Source organism: Rhinoraja longicauda, chromosome 23 (assembly GCF_053455715.1).
Source record: "Rhinoraja longicauda isolate Sanriku21f chromosome 23, sRhiLon1.1, whole genome shotgun sequence".
Taxonomy (NCBI): domain Eukaryota; kingdom Metazoa; phylum Chordata; class Chondrichthyes; order Rajiformes; family Arhynchobatidae; genus Rhinoraja; species Rhinoraja longicauda.
This window is the reverse complement of record NC_135975.1, coordinates 13,072,337-13,089,686: the sequence shown is the minus strand read 5'-3', so window position 1 is coordinate 13,089,686 and position 17,350 is coordinate 13,072,337. Positions and strand designations below refer to the sequence as shown.

General features: G+C 43.2%; 1 protein-coding gene across 4 annotated transcripts in view; it reads right to left on the bottom strand.

The window, feature by feature from the left end:
- sbf1 (SET binding factor 1) overlaps positions 1-17,350 on the bottom strand; it is a 131,021-nt gene that overhangs the window by 7,989 nt on the left and 105,682 nt on the right. For 2 of the 4 annotated variants that reach the window (XM_078419652.1, XM_078419654.1), the window contains 9 exons: positions 17,004-17,078; positions 12,801-12,985; positions 10,168-10,344; positions 9,876-9,977; positions 7,965-8,150; positions 4,937-5,063; positions 3,805-3,935; positions 3,378-3,611; positions 267-374 (listed from right to left, as the gene is read on the bottom strand). In XM_078419652.1, coding sequence (XP_078275778.1) covers positions 267-374; positions 3,378-3,611; positions 3,805-3,935; positions 4,937-5,063; positions 7,965-8,150; positions 9,876-9,977; positions 10,168-10,344; positions 12,801-12,985; positions 17,004-17,078 — 1,325 coding nt within the window. The remainder of the gene's footprint in view (positions 1-266; positions 375-3,377; positions 3,612-3,804; positions 3,936-4,936; positions 5,064-7,964; positions 8,151-9,875; positions 9,978-10,167; positions 10,345-12,800; positions 12,986-17,003; positions 17,079-17,350) is intronic. The other 2 variants (XM_078419656.1, XM_078419653.1) reach the window with 1 other exon arrangement.

Genomic DNA, 17,350 nt, shown 5'->3' with positions numbered 1-17,350 from the left:
AAGGTCAGGAATTGATTTAGTTGAATTTCACTGGTGAGCACGTTACGTTTCTACTTTCCTATATTTCCTGTCTTTTGTCCAAGGCAGAGGGTCACAGCAACATGGAAAACAAAGAGTAAGAAAAAGGAACAGCCGATGCTGGTTTATAAAAAAAGATAAAGTGCCGGAGTAACTCAGAGGTTCAGGTAGCATCTCTGGAGAACATAGATAGGTGACGTTTCGGGTCGGACTCCTGTGAATACATTAGTGCTCCAGTGCGGACCTACCTTACCCTCCTGCTTGCTCTCTGTCCGCTGGGTGGTTTTGATCTTGTCCCAAGTTTCTTTCCATTTACCTGGCACTTGACCCAGCTCACACTCCAACATCTGCATCTCCTGTTGGATGTAAAGGTGATCATTCTTAAATTCACAATCTTACCATTCAATATTAGCACAGGCGATCAGATTAATTGCTCCATGTCTTCCCAATGATCTATTTAAACACAAGTTCACGTAACCAGATTCACATACCTCACACTGTCAAACACAAGGAGAGCGTACATTCATTCATTTCTACACCTACATTGTTGGAATTCCAAGGACAAATAATCACTGATTACTTTCAGACAAAAGGACAGCTGATCAGTTTCTATGATGCATCCACATCCCTCCTCTACATTTCCTTTGTGCAACAATTTCCATCTGCAGAGCACCATTAACATACCAAAAACATTGCAAGTTCCTTCATAGAAATTTGTCAAACAATAAAATTACAAGCTCCATCAAGAGTAAAGAAATAAAAGCTTGGCCAAAAAGGTGAGTTTTCAAAAGTGTCTTAAAAGAAGTAAAGAGGTGGAGAGAATTAGCGAGGGCATTCAAGAGCTTTATTGACAGATCTTGAAGTTACAACCAAACCAATTCAAGGATACTCAAGGGCCATATTGAGAGCACAGATTGCCCAGATATTAGGGCTGCAGGAGATTTTAGACAATGGATATGCAAAACCTCAGACGAACTTCAAAGTAAATATATCTTTAGTCTTCTTCAGCAGATTGAGGGAATTCAGCATGTCTCTTTCAAGCATCTACAGATGCACCATAGAAAATATACTGTTGGGTTTCATCACAGCATGAATATTGGAACAGCTCTGCCCAAGACCATAAAAAATTGCAGAGTTATAGGTGTAGCCCAGTCCATCTCACAGACCATTCTCCCCACCATTGAGTCAATCTACATTTCATGCTGCCTCGGAAAGCAGTCAACATATTCAAAGATTTGTCACATCCCGATCATAACATTTCCCTGTTCCCGTCCGGCAAAAGGTACAGATTTTGAAAGAGCACATCACCAGACTCCAGAACAGGTTCTTCCCTTCTGTTATCACACTTCTGAATGGACCGTCCATAAACTGGAGTTCTCTCCAATTCACCTCTACCCCATTGAACTTTGTCTATGGAACTGTTGTGCTACAATGCTGAGAATACTAGTCTACACACTGTCTTCTCCACCCCTTTCTGCTTTCCGCAGAGACTGCTGCCTCTGCAACTCCCTGGTCAACTCGTCCCTTCCCACCCAAACCACCAGGTACTTTCCCCTGCAACCGCAGGAGATGCAACACCTGTCCCTTTACCTCATCCCTTGACTCCGTCCAAGGACCTCAACAGTCTTTTCAGGTGAGGCAGAGATTCACTTGCACCTCCTCCAACCTCATCTACTGTATTCGCTGTTCCAGGTGTCAACTCCTGTATATCGGTGAGACCAAGCGCAGACTCGGCGATCGTTTCGCTGAACACCTCCGCTTAGTCAGCCTAAACCTACCTGATGTTTTATGCTTTATTCTTAATTGTTTACTGTATGTTCATGTTGTTACTTGTGAGCAGAGCACCAAGGCACATTCCTTGTATGTGTACATACTTGGCCAATAAACTTATTCATCTCTCAGTTGCTCAGCACTTTAACTCCCCCTCCCATTCTGACCTTTGTCCTGGGCCTCCGCCAGAGTGAGGCCCAGTGCAAATTGGAAGAAAAGCACCTCATATTTAGCTTGGGTAGCTTACACCCCTGCGGTATGAACATTGACTTCTCTAACTTCAGATTTGCTTTCCCTCTCTCTCCATCCCCTCCCCATTCCGAATTCTCCCAACAGTCTTACTGTCTCCGACTACATTTTATCTCTGTACCGCCCACTCCCCTGACATCAGTCTGAAGAAGGGTCTCGACCCGAAACGCCACCCATTCCTTTTCTCCAGAGATGCTGCCTGTCCCGCTGAGTTACTCCAGCATTTTGTGTCTACCACTGTCTTCTCCCCTTTGCTCCACCTTTTGTAGTTGAGTTAGAGTTGATTGTATTTATGATCAATATTATCAGATCTGATTGGATAGCATGTAAAACAAAACATTTCACTGTACCTCAGTACATGTGACAATAATGTAATAAACCTAAACCCAAAGATAAGAATTGTAATGCTGAAGTATAGGACAGAAAGGAGAGAGTTTTGATATGATTAAGCCTATGAAAGAGAAGGGTTGAATGACTTCACGTTCTGAGAGATTATACTAATGCTGAATGACCAGCTGTGCTTTGGAACAAGAGGTAACAAAAAACATATATGCAGATTTCAACACAACATGACTGGAGAAAGAGAGGGACTTGATCGGGATTAATGAATTGATAATAGGTGGTATTAATGAACCAAGGAATGAGAAGCCTGTATTAAACCCAGACTAAAATATTTCAGTTAAGCATTGCTCCCAGGAAGAGGCTGCAATGAGTGTTCACATGTTGGAGTTTACGAAAAGAACTAAGGATGTGACAGCGTTGGTGACAGCAGTGTTTCACTTTAGGAAATAGCTGCCCATCCAGTTCTGCATGTTGGGCGAGCAGCCTGATTAGAGATTCTGCAAGGGAGGCAGTAGTGAGGTAATGCTAAATAACCATATAACAACTACAGCATGGAAACAGGCCTGTCCGGCCCTACCAGTCCACGCCGACCATTCTCCCTGATGTCAGAGTTTATCTGATTATGCTCCCTCACACAGTAGACAGCAGAATAGATTCATGAATTCTACACTCACATTTTTACACAGATTAACAATTGAATAAATGCATGGACCCTGCCAAACACGAGGAAAGAAAATTCAGGTTTCCAGTATCACTCCAGCCATAGTCAAACATGCTTAAAATTTGAATGTGACACAAACATCACACAAGCTCTTATTATGGATTGTTTGTATTTTCTCAAGGGAAAGTTTGTACACTCAAGCCAGAGGAGACTGGCTGATTACCTACTTACATATGAACCACAAACACTGCACAATCTGGGGGTAAGCCACCAACCGAGTTTAGAGTTGCTTGCCAGATAATGACCCCACACCCACTAATTCCAGTATAAACTTTACCTCCAACAGTTTGCTGATAGCATCAGGTTCTGTCTTATTCTGGTTGTCATAACAGGGCCAGACAATCTTGCGATTAGTCTGTGGAGCCATGGTATCCATTCTTTCCCCATCATCCACTTGTTCTCGTCGACCATACACTAGCTCCCAATCATATGGTGGTCCTTCAGAAAGTGTCTCATGTGTGTAATAATCCCAAACCTTCAGATTGGAAATGTTTCCATATGGCCTCAAAACCTGCAGGTTAACAAGAGTCTGGAATAAGTGGGATTTATAACCTGTCTTCAATTGGACCAACATTCTGTGGATTATCGGAAGTCACCACAGTTAGATCAATAGTTAATGAGGTCATCGTAGCGAAATACATAAACGTCACCTATTCTTTTGAAAAAAGCTCCACTTTCACACAAAAAACAGCAAGAAATCTCACCTCTCCATCTTCGGGTGCATACAGATAATTGAAGAAGACTGGCGTTTTTTTACTCAGTCTGTCAATGTAGTCCCACACAGATTTGTATATGTGTTGGCTCTTTCGCTCACCTTTCTCTTCGTACATCAGTCCTGTGGGATGCAGTCAGAAAAAACTAACCCATAAAACTACATCAAGGCTATTACATAATACAATATTATGGACTTTTGTCTACAAGGCGGAATAGGACGAGCAAGGGCCTCTAACGAGATCAGTGCTATCTTTGGAGGAAATTTCATCCCATTACAGTTTTTTAAAATCTTACTGGAGACTAGAACTCCTTGAGCTTATCAGCCTGCACGAGTTCCAAAGACGAATTAAATCAAAAACTTCAGAGCAGCATAATCAACAAGCTATAATTAAGACATAAAGGGCTGGTGTAATGCAGCGGGTCAGGCAGCATCTCAGGATCAGCAACGTTTTAGGTTAGAATCCTTCTTCAGACTCAAGGGTCTGAAGAAAGATCCGACCTGAAATGTCACGTACTCACGCCGGAGATGCTGCCTGACCTCCTGAATTACTCCAGCCCATTGTGTCTTTTTATTGTAAACCAATATCTGCAGTTCCTTGTGCATAAGCTATAATGAGGGCTAGTTATAAACTGAAAATAGACAAATGCATATGCATTTCCCTCATTTGCACATTTAAACAAAAAAAATCTACATTTGTGGCATTTTCTTCCGCAATCCGTGAATGAGGACAATCTGATGTCTGGGATATTATCTTTTATCACAAAACATGTTTGAGAGCAAGGCACAAAATGGTCCATTTTAGTAGTAAAATTCTGGCCATTAACATCCTACTCAGAGACCAGCCTTTAGCTCATCAGTCTGCAATGAGTTTTTGAAGTGCAACTTGAAATCAAAAACCTCAGAGCAAACAGCAGTCAGACCTCCACATCAGTCTGCACAAATCTTTATTCCAAGAAGCAGGCTGAAATTGTTGCCAGTACTTCTGGGTGCCCTAATGAGCTATGGGAGCGCCAACCCATCCTACAACCTCGTGTTAACCCACTGAGACATCTTCCTCTAACACACTATCCGTTCCCCCCACTCTTATAAAGACAACTAGAAGAAGCTGGTTGCAATTTTACCAAGTTCAATCCTTTCATGATCAGAATCCAGCAAGAAAGTTCGGAAGCGGTTGGACACGTAATGATATGCCAGAAATTTTAGGTAATATTGACTGAACTCAAACTCCATCGGAAATTGCAAATGAATCTGAAAATAGAAAGGAAATAATTAGGAGAACTGCCTGCAGGAACTCAGCAAAGATCCATTGTCAGGTGCAAATGATGAGTTGCTACAGGAACCCAGACCATTAATCACCAATTGTTAGTGTGGCCACTGCACAGGGAAAGTGCGGATGGGGTGGGCCAGCTGGCAAAATACAGTATGCAGTTGGAGGTATCATATCATATCATATCATATACATACAGCCGGAAACAGGCCTTTTCGGCCCTCCAAGTCCGTGCCGCCCAGCGATCCCCGTACATTAACACTATCCTACACCTACTAGGGACAATTTTTACATTTACCCAGCCAATTAACCTACATACCTGTACGTCTTTGGAGTGTGGGAGGAAACCGAAGATCTCGGAGTAAACCCACGCAGGTCACGGGGAGAACGTACAAACTCCTTACAGTGCAGCACCCGTAGTCAGGATTGAACCTGAGTCTCCGGCGCTGCATTCGCTGTAAAGCAGCAACTCTACCGCTGCGCCACCGTGCCGCCCTCGTGGTGGACATAAGTGGGTTTGGAAGGATAAAATCACATTGGCTGTAAATGTGAGGGCGTGTAAGATTTAGAAAGTATGGCATTGGTACAAAGCACTCAGTCTGAAGAAGGGTCTAGACCCGAAACGTCGCCCATTCCTTCCAATGCTGCCTGTCCTGCTGAGTTACTCCAGCTTTTTTTGTCTATCTTCGGTTCAAACCAGCATCTGTAGTTCCTTCTTACACACTCAGTTCAATAAATTGACTTGTTGATGTTAATAGCGATCATACAGGGAGTCAAATAGTAACTTAACTGTATCAACTTACATAAATCCTAGGAAGATTCAATTAGTTAGTCATCTGAATTATCTAGATACAGCTGAGTTTATAAATAACCATTAGTCTTTTGGTCATTTAATCTCTTTAGTATAGTATTATTTCTAAGATAATCTACACTTGTGCGATTTCTTTGACGATTTTATAAAAAGGAAAATAACGGCATTTCACCAATAGCTTTTGTGACCATTAGGTTGTCCAAAAGCATTTTACAACCATGACGTCTGGTCAATATGTATGGAACAAACTCCCCCAAGTGCAATAATGTGGATTAACTGCAGACCAAATAATCTTGACTGTGTTAACGGGATAATAGACAAGACAGAAGGAGGGGTGGGTGGGTGCTGCTTTACGTCCTCGTCAACCCTGGGTAGTTCTACAGAACTGGCAAAATTTGCAGCAAAGCGTTAACTACGTACTCTGAAGCACCAATTGCCACTTTTGATTGTTGTAGTTGACATACGAAAGAAGAAGTAGTAGGACAGAAGGTGAGGTTTCCATGATCTTTATGAAATAACAACATCGATGATTTAATGTTCAAGAGGGAGGAGATTAAACCTCAAAACAAGAAGGTTCATTAATTCACTCAACACTGGTGATAACTGGTAATTGGTCATCTAATGAAAATACTATTTACATAGTATCAATGCTGCCTACAGAGCACATCACCAGGGAGTTTATTGGGTATACTAAAAAATAATCTCATCGGGATATTGACACTAATCTTCCCATACAGTCAGCTCTTCCATGAACTCTACTCATTGATAGAACTGCTGATACAGAGATAGATGGGATAGAGGACGACACTTAAGGTAGGTGAATGGTTTTTGAGCCTTTAACTACATGAAGCAGAAATCGACACACCATCCTATATCTCCTCGTATCCCGCCCCTTGCAAAGACACCATCTGCTACTCTCAATTTTTCTGCCTCTGATACATTTGCTCCCAAGGTGAGGCTCTCCATTCTGGGACATCCAAGATGTCTTCTTTCTTCAGTAAATGTGGTTTCCCCCGATGCCATTGATCCACATCTCCTTTGTGTTTTGTAGTTCAGCTCTTGCTCCCCCTCCCCTCAGACTGAACAAAGACAGATTTCTCCTGATCCTTTTCCCCTCCACCTAGCCTATGCATCCATCACATAATTCTGTGATATATCCGTCACCTTCAACGTGATGCCACCACCAGTCACATCTTCCCATCCCCACCCCTTTCCATGGTAGGCAGAGACCCCTCTCTCTATAACTCCTTAGTTCATTTATCCCTTCTCACCCAACCACCCCCTTACCAAAAACTTTCCCTGCAGGAAATTTACCACCCGCCCCTACACCTCCTCAATTGCATCCATCCAGGGACCCCAGCTGTTCTTCCTCTAACCTTATATACTGCATTTGGTGTTCCCCACATGGCCCCCTTTACATCAACTAGACCAAGTGTAGACTAGGCAACTGTTTCATAGAACACGTGCGCGGTCCGCCAGGGTCTGCAGGATTTCCTCGTTGCTAACCATTTTAACTTCTCTTCCCATTCTCATTCTAACCTTTCTGTCCTGGACCTCCGCCATTGCTGGAGTGGGGCCACATGCAAACTGGAGGAACCGCGTCTCATGTTCTACTTGGGTGGCTTATAATCTAATGTTATGAACATTGAAATCTCCAATTTTAAGTAACTAACGTACAAATACCACCCCTCACTTCCCTGTGCTCCATCTGGATACACATCTATTTCTCCGTTTTCCCTTCACCCTGTCCCCGTTGTCCAACCATCTGCAGATCAAAACCGGCCCTGTATCCACCTATCACTTGTCAGGCTTTGTCCTGTCCCCACTTCTCCTTCAGTTTACCCCCCACAATCAGTCTGAAGGGTCCCAGACCAAAACGTTGCCTATCCATGTCCTCCAGAGATGCTGCCTGACCTACTGTGTTACTGGAGCACTTTGAGTCTGTTTTTGTAACCAGCATATACAGTTCCTTGTGTTTACAATCTACACACCTTGATGGAAAATCATAGGATAACTGCATGTTTCTGTGATAAATGCCAAGGTGCCAAAAGTCACTTTGTAAAGCACCTACCTGATGTACACAGTCAAGAAATTGTAGGAAGACTGGTGTGAAGCCACTGCTCTGACTGGCCATTGTCTGAGCACCACGATGACTGAAACGGTGCCCAAATGACAGCCATTCCTTCTCAACCAGAAGTCGGAAGCCTTCCAATGTTCTGTAATGTTGGTCAGACAACAACTGCACTAAGGACACTACCTGAAAGCAATTCAAGAACAAGTTAGAATAACCAATCCATTTATTCTACTATGCAAAAGATGTCAGGAAAAGGCTAATTGAGAGTTGTGATGGAAAGCTATTTCATCTCATAGCCTCTATGACGCTATTAGTATCTCCCCTCAACCTTTTTCATTCTACTTCAATATAACTTACTATCTGTACTTTGTGCTCATCTAGATTCCTCTCAAGTTCAGCTACACTTCCCACAACAATTACATTCATGGTAGCGAGTTCCAGATTAAAATCACACCAATGGTACCATAAAAAGCATCTTGTCTCAGCATTGGACTCCTTCATGGACAGAAACATCTCCACAAATTTCATTACCGTCGAAGACCTATACCTGGTCACATCCGAGCCTTCGTTTACTAGTTAAATGACCTACAATCATTCCAGGTAAGTGTTTCAGTTTAGACAGTATCCTTGTACATCTTCAGCATCTCTAAATTGGTACTATATTATGGAGATCATAACAGAGAGAACTCCTCATAAGTTTTGCCATGGCTCTAAATAAGAATAATGTAGCTTCTCTGCTTTCAAATTCTGTTCTTTTAGAAATAAATTACAGGATTTTTGATTTCTTGTGGTTTACTAATGCTAAATAAATGCACTATAAATAATCTCCAATTTAATATTGAAAATCTTACTGCCTCCAAGAGTTACAACTGAAGTATCTTTGAAGTGCAGTCACTGTGCAATGAGAAATGAAACCAATTTATACACAACAAATTCTTACCAATAGCAAGTTAATAATCAGTTCTTGTCTTTCGTGTTAGCTGAGAGATAACAATTGGCCAGACAACAGGGCTTATTCCCCTGCTCTTTTGAGCGCCCCATAAGAGAATGCCCTAATCGGGGAATGTTCTGCCCGATACACAAAATGCCTTATATTTATTACCAGTGGGCACGTACTGATCACAGTAACTGCAGAAGTAGCCTTTGCAGTGTCCACCCTTGCAGTGCTCGTGGAGATGGACCGCTCCATCATACCTCAGCTCTCAAAACCACTTTCCTTGTCTTGAACAACCTGCTCCATTAACAAGTCTGCTGTGGTTTAATTAAGGGTGGTTCTTTATAAACATACCCACACGCAGTCTGAAAAGAGGTTGCTGCACCAGCCCTGGCCAAGCTAAATGAAACCCGAGAACAGATCTTGGGGCATTCTCAATGCAAACTTTTCCCCTTGGTTGCAGTTTTATTGTGTAATCTTTTTCTTGGGAAAGCTCTAAGGAGCCAATGGGTGACTATGCTTCCCACTGTAGTGTTCGGCCAGATGGGCGAAGAATGTACTGATCAGATAGGAACACAGAGTTATCTTTGACTCTGCTGGGGTCAAGTGAATTATCAAACAAGATGCTGTCTCCCAATCACTTTCTGTCGTCTCCTGCTAGAAAGTATGCACAGTCCTGAATGGTGGGAAGCATGGATGTACTTGAAGATGTATGTAGCGATTGGTATGCCTATGAATAGGGACAGGTGAGATTCCAATCAGACATGCTGCAATGGCCCTTTAAAACATCCTCAGGAAACGTGGTTACTAAGAGCACATAATTGTGACCCCCCTCATAACCAGGAGCTGCTCAGTGCAGTGAGTAGCTCCAGGTTATGAGGGAAATATTTTTTAAAAATCATTAAGATATATTCTTTTCTCTTACAAATATGGAAGGGAAAAAAAACTTCAGCTTGATAAGTAAGTGCAGGTACCTTAGTGGTTACATCCCAGCCATCCTCCAGACTGATGAGCACCGAGGATCCATTGTCCAACAACTCAACAACCAGCACTGAGACCTGGAGCAACTTGTGCAACTAGTAAAAGAAAACAAAAAGGGGTCAGCGCAAGAAGAAAGTGGGATGGTCAGAGAGGATGCAAAAATAATGAGTCAGAGCTGGAAAAAAAGGAGAAAGGGATCAGAAAAAAATGGGAGTGGGTGTTATAGATGGATAGGGTAGAAGAAGAGGTGTTAGATTTAGAGGAGAAAGAAATATGTTGAAATACCTGTGAGAGCCAGTCTGATTCCTCCAGTGAATGGTAGTAGGATGTGTTAGATTCAGTGCACGCTGAACTTGGCACACATGCCTTCATCAGCTTTTTAAAGCTGTTCTTCACCTGTCGTACATCAAATATGTCAATAGGGACGACCTCCCACTGTTGCAGCGGGTCCTGCTTTGCCCCCTGGACAAACAATGAAATGTTTGAGTTTCTGGTCTACTGTAAATTCAGCATATAATTACTTACATTTTGAGGGATGCCCAGTTATCAAGCAACACAATATCTCACTTCAAAGCACCCCAAACTGACAACTCTCAAACTGGTTTCATCTTTTACTTGACAGAATTTCTCCAGAATGTTCCATCTATATACTAGAACTCATTTGTTTGCTTGTTCCTGAACTACAGCCAAAACAGTACACGATAGAGCGACAATTTGAGGCCCACCTTACTCACTGTCGTCCCATGGTCCTATAGAAGATGTTTCATTGAAATTGATGTTATATTTTTAAGTTATTCACATTTTAAAGTTAAAAAAAACGCGCATGCGAGCGCAGTTGGGGCCCCGTTGATCTGGTACTTACGTAAGGTGACCGCCGCATCTGCGCGTGCGCAGAACAAACGCGTCCGTGCCTGCGCAGTTGGGGCCCGTTGATCTCGGGTAGTAGCAGGACTCGGCCGCCTGTCTCTTGGAGACGGGTTTGCCGGCTCCGAAGCGGTTGAAGAGCCAAGCCTGGTGCCGGGGGAAGCAGCCAGAGCCTGGGCCTGAGGTGGGCCAAGGGGAAAGGCAGCAGCAGCGGTGGACGGCCGGCCGTTGGTGGAGGCCGAGGCCTGGGCCTGGCACTGGGCCTGCCCTCGGCTCCTCCTTCCCCTTCCTCTCCCCGGCCGGCTCAGCGCCTTCCCCACGCCGCCCAGAGTCCAGCAGCACCGGTGGCCGTACGGGCCGGGAGGCGGGAGGGATGAGTCCAGCGGCGTCGACCCGAGGGAGAGGCGCCACCATCTACCCACCGCACTGAACCCCCCGACCAGGACTGGACAGGACTCTCTCTCCCAAGCCCCCGCTCCACTAATGGCGGCCGCCCAGGCCGGGAGGAGGGAGGGGAGAGGGGGAGGGAGAGGGGAGGGGGGAGGGGAGGGAGGGAGGGGAGAGTGGGCGGAGGGGGGAATAGGGGAGAAGAGGGTGCTGAACCAATGCAGGAGAGTTTTGGGCCCACGGCTAGTCAACCAATAGATTCCAATAATCCAGGGTTCTTTGAATGCAATTATTTATGGCAATTGCTGCTATGGATACTCCAATGAGAGAGATACATCAATCCGATTCCTTTTTGAGTCATCAATTCACTAGACATTGGGCTATTGTACACTGCATCATAAGCTACAACAAATACCCAATATCAAATCAACAGCAATTAGTGAGAGGATAGCACTTTGAGACAGTGGCAGAGATTTAAAGAGATGTTCTAATGTATTCTTCTTTTTTTGTAACACAATATTCTGCAATCATACAGCGTGGAAACAGGCCCTTTGGCCAAACTTGCCCACACCGACTAACATGTCCCATCTACACTAGTCCCACATGCCTGCGTTTGGCCCTTATTTCTCTAAACCTGTTCATTCCATGTACCTGTCTAAATGTTTCTTAAACATTGCGATAGTACCTGCCTCAACTACTTCCTCAGGCAGCTTGTTCCATACACCCACCATACCTTTGTGTGTAAAAGTTCCTCCTCAGGTTTCAATTATATCTTTCCCTCCTCACCTTAAACCTATGCCCTCTGGTTCTCGATTTCCCTACTCTGGGCAAGAGACTCTGTGCATCTACCCGATCTATTCCACTCATGATTTTGTACACCTCTATAAGATCACCACTCAAGCTCCTGCGCTCCAAGGATTGGAGTTCTAGCCTTTTCAACCTCTCCCTATAGCTCAGATCCTGGAGCATCTTCGTAAATCTGCACCCTTTCCAGCATGACAACATCTTTCCTATAACATGACGCCCCGAATTGAACACACTACTCTAAATACATCCTCACCAACGTTTTATATAAGTGCAATATGACCATCCAACTTCTATACTCAATACTTTTACTGATGAAGGCCAAGGTGCCAAAAGCCTTTTTGACCACCTTATCTACCTGTGATGCCACTTTTAACAAACTATGTACCTGCACTCCTAGATCCCTCTGCTCTGCAATACGCCCCACCACACTACCATTCACTGTGTAAGCCCATGTTAGTCTTCCCAAAACGCAGCACCTCACATTTCTCTGTATTAAATTCCATCAACCATTCCTCAGCCCACCTGCCCAACCGATCAAGGTCCTGCTGCATTTTTTGACAACCATCTTTATTAACTACAATACCACCCACTATTGGTTCATCTGCAAGCTTGCTAATCATGCTATGTGTGTTCTCTAGTATTTTTCTCTTTGCGCTACCTGTTGTACTTGTGTATGACATGATTGTACTCATGCATAGTATGGTTTGACTGGATAGCATGCAAACAAAGTTTTTCCACTGTATCTTGGTACATATCACAATAATAAATCAATACCAATCCTATTATTTTTTCTTATAGATTATTCTGGATGAACTTGTATTGCAAAGTATGTCTCAAGCATTTCAAGATAGTGTTCTCACTTTTAGCTGAGACTTGTCCCCGATGATGTATAGGCCGGCTCGCTGCTGCCTGAAATAGTGCGAGTCTGATGGACCTCCATTTGCCTGCAGCGACAATGTTTCTTTGCCTGCTAATCGGATCCCCACATCTGAATTCAAGGAATAAGCACTCAATCGTCCGCTACCCCGGATACTGCCCCATTTGCCTGGAGAAGAAAGGTAAAGCTAATGTTAAATTGTCATCCCATCTTCAGATTCAACCTCAGCTCTAAAATTAATCTCTGTTGAGGCAATACTGCCAGCATCAATCACCAATTCCCTGTTGGCACCTCAATTTAATGAATCTAGGGTGTTACATGAGAAGGAATGATTAATAGAAGGAAGATGGGGACACGTCAGCAGAGTTGTGGATGCAACATGAAAGTGGAGAGGGCATGACACACATCAGGAAAGGGTGGGAGAAAGGAAGGGTTGCAGACCCAAAAACTTAATTGGTTTATCTTTCTACAGATGCTGCTTGACTGGCCGAGTTCTTCCTGCACTTATTTTTATTTTAGATTCTAGTAATTGGAGTTTTGTTTACCAAAGGAATATGGTTAGTGGATTGAAAGTGTGTGCCACATTTTAGATGCTAACATGGCGGTGAAATGAACAATTGTGGACTTATTGAAAACCAACAGATGAACGTGAAAAACTCAGGTAATGACAGCAAATTGGCAACTGTACTACCGAATCTATCAGGATGGCAATTACATGGACATGGCATTCAAAATAATTCAATGTGCTAAAGATATGTTGGAAAAGGAAAAGATAATTAATAAACTTTTCAACGTGAGGAAAATGAAATCATTGGGTGGTTGCATCTAAGCAAATTAAATACTGGAACAGTGCCAAAGCACTGACGAGCTAGTTTATGTTCGTACCTTCCTATTCAAAGACTGGAATAACTTGTTCAGTAAACTCTAGAGCAGCCAATCTAATGTCAGTGATGGGACTGATAATGGAATTGTTACTTAATTTTTTTCAGAAAACATTCAGAGACATAGTGCAAGAACAGTCAGGATAAAATCTAAAATCATGGGTAGGTAATGGTTGGGTAGTCAAATTACAGTAGGACTTTAGTAAATTTGCAAAATGGGCACATAATTGGCAATTAAAGTTGAATTTATGATGGAGAAATAATAGACTGCAGATGATGGAATCTGAGCAAAAAATCAGGCAGGTCTGGCAGTAACTGTGGAAGGAAACGATCAAATTATGTTTTGGATGGGGACACTTCTGGTTGATGTAGTGGTGGGGGGGGAAGGGAAGAAGCTGGAAAAAAGAGATACGGGTAAGACAAAGCCTGGCAAGTGATAAGTAGATACCAGTGAAAGGATGTGATTGGCAGATGTGTGGACATAGTGACAATGTCTAGAGGTGAAATGGAGACAAGAAAGTATCAGACAGGAAGGAAGTGGAGGAGTGACATGTAAAGCCAGAGGGAAGGATGTAGGTCGAGGATTACGGGAAAGAGGAGAGGGAAAAAGGGGTGATAAAAGGAAAATGGGCCTCTAAAGTAGGGAGGGGTGGGCGATGAGCAGGAGGAGTAAAGGAACAGAGTGGCAGGGATGGTGAGAAATACATGTGTACATTGGGGAAATTGTGCACGTGATGGAAGGGAATGAAAAGGGTGGGGCAGTGGTTTACTTGAAATTGGAGAATTCAATGTTTATGCCTTTGGGTTGTAGGTTACCAAGCAAAATATGAGGTGGCATTCTTATAGTTTGTCTAAGTATAAGAAGTAAAGTAGATGAGCTTGAGGCTCAGTTAGAGATTGGTAGATATGACATTGTGGGGATTACAGAGACGTTGCTGCAGGAGGATCGGGCCTGTGAACTTAATATTCAGGGTTATACATCCTATAGGAAGGACAGGCAGGTGGGCAGAGGTGGTGGGGTAACTCTATTGGTGAGGGACGAAATTCAGTCCCTTGCGAGGGGTGACATAGGGACTGATGAGGTAGAGTCTCTGTGGATAGAGTTAAGAAATTGTAAAGGTAAGAAGACACTAATTGGAGTTATCTACAGACCCCCAAATAGTAGCCCGGATGTAGGGTGTAAGTTGCAGCAGGAGTTAAAACTGGCATGTAACAAAAGTAATGCGAAAGAGAGTTTGTAGAGTGCCTCCCAAATGGATTCTTGGAGCAGCTTGTACTGGAGCCTACCAGAGAAAAGGCAATTCTGGATTTAGTGTTGGCCAATGAACCAGATTTGATAAAGAGAATTTGAGGTAAAGGAACCGCTTGGAGATAGTGATCATAATATGATTAGTTTTAATCTGCAATTTGAGAGGGATAAGGTTAAATTGGGAGTATCAGTGTTGCAGTTGAACAAATAGGACTATGAAGGCAAGAGAGAGGAGCTGGCCAAGGTAAATGGAAAGGGATCCTAGCAGGAATGACGGTGGAACAGCAATGGTAGGAATTTCTGGGCATAATCCAGAAGATGCAGGATCATTTCATTCCAAAGCGAAAGAAATATTCTAAGGGGAGTAGGAGGCAACCATGGCTGACAAGGGAAGTTAGGGATGGAATAAAACTAAAAGAAAAGATGGATAACACAGCAAAGAGTAGCAGGAAGCCAGAGGATTGGGAAATTGTCAAAGGACAACAGAAGGTAACAAAACAGGCAATACAGGCTGAAAAGATGAAGTACGAGGGGAAGCTGGCCAAGAATATAAAGATAGTAAAAGCTACTTTAGATATGTTAAGAGAAAAAGGTTAGCAAAGACAAATGTGGGTCCCTTGAAGGCAGACACGGGTGAAATTATTATGGGTAACAAGGAAATGGCAGAAGAGTTGAACAGGTACTTCAGATCTGTCTTCACTAAGGAGACACAAACAATCTCCCAGATGTACTAGAGGACAGAGGATCTAGGGGGATGGAGGAACTGAAAGAAATTTGCATTAGGCGAGAAATAGTATTGGGTAGACTGATGGAACTGAAGGTTGATAAATCCCCAGGGCCTGATGGTCTACATCCCAGGGTACTCAGGGAGGTGGCTCTAGAAATAGTGGATGCATTGGTGATCATTTTCCAATGTTCAATAGATTCAGGATCAGTTCCTGTGGATTGGAGGCTGCCAATTGGGAGCTCCAGCAGGCTTTGGTGGACAGGGCGGTGTTTGGCAAAAGGGTCACCTAGTCTACGTTTAGTCTCACTGCTATAGATGATGTAGAATATGATGTAGAATATTCCTGGGATGGCAGGACTTTCATATGAAGAAAGACTAGATAGACTCGGTTTGTACTCGCTGGAATTTAGAAGATTGAGGGGGGATCTTATAGAAACTTACAAAATTCTTAAGGGGTTGGACAGGCTAGATGCAGGAAGATTGTTCCCGATATTGGGGACGTCCAGAACAAGGGGTCACAGTTTAAGGATAAGGGGGAAGTCTTTTAGGACCGAGATGAGAACATTTTTTTTCACACAGAGAGTGGTGAATCTTTGGAATTCTCTGCCACAGAAGGTAGTTGAGGCCAGTTCATTGGCTATATTTAAGAGGGAGTTAGATGTGGCTACGGAAGCAGAGGGGATGTCAAGCATCCTCTGTGTTGTCCTGGATTGTGTTGATCTTCTTGAATGTTGGAGCTACCCACATACAAGCAAGTGTAGAGTATTCTATTCTCCCGATGTGTGCCTTGCAGAAGGCAGGTGGTGGAAAGAGACAGGAGAGTCAAGAAGAGTTACCAAAGATATGCAACCAATATTCCATTCTTGTCCCTACAGTATTTGAGGCTGATGAATTTAATTTTCTGATTAATGGTGACCCCCACTTCAAAAACCTGGAATGGTGATGCACCAGAAGAAATGTGAATTGAGAGGACATGCTTATCTAGAAAACATTATAATGGGAAAGGTCAACGTTGCAAGGTGCGGGCTGCATGCAGATGCAAGATTTTAAATATATTACGGATTATATCATACCTGAAATATAGTTATTGGACATAGATAAGGTGAATTTCAGGATATTCACCTCTTGCAGCTTTATCTGCTGCTGAGCAAAGGCTTAAGCCATAACTAATTTAGTCAAGAGAGTGCAACAGGCAGTTAAAGGTGTTAGAACAGGCAATGTCATTCTACATGCCGAAGCAGATCATTTCTTGCCTTCACTTATTCTTGTTGTTAGCCCTTTCAAACACAAGGGTAATATGGGTTATTGTCCTTGTGCGCAATACTATACCTTGAGGGCTTTCTCTCCCCTTCAATGTGGCCCTTGGATTTGCCAGAGTGATGACTCTGGCTCTGTTTCCTAATACTGAGAAGGCACAGCATGAAATTAAGTTGGTGAACTTTCTCCAGGAATTAAACATGTCACATAATAGTTAAATGCAGTGACATACTCAGAATTAATTAACTCCACAGGTCAGACATACCAGTCTCAATGAACATAACACACAATGGTTTGGCATTGGACTGACACCGCTAGCAGCACATTTTTATTCATTATCATCTAATACAAGATATTGCAAAACCCATTTCAGTCTAGAAAAGGTAGACACAAAATGCTGCAGTAACTCAGCGGGACAG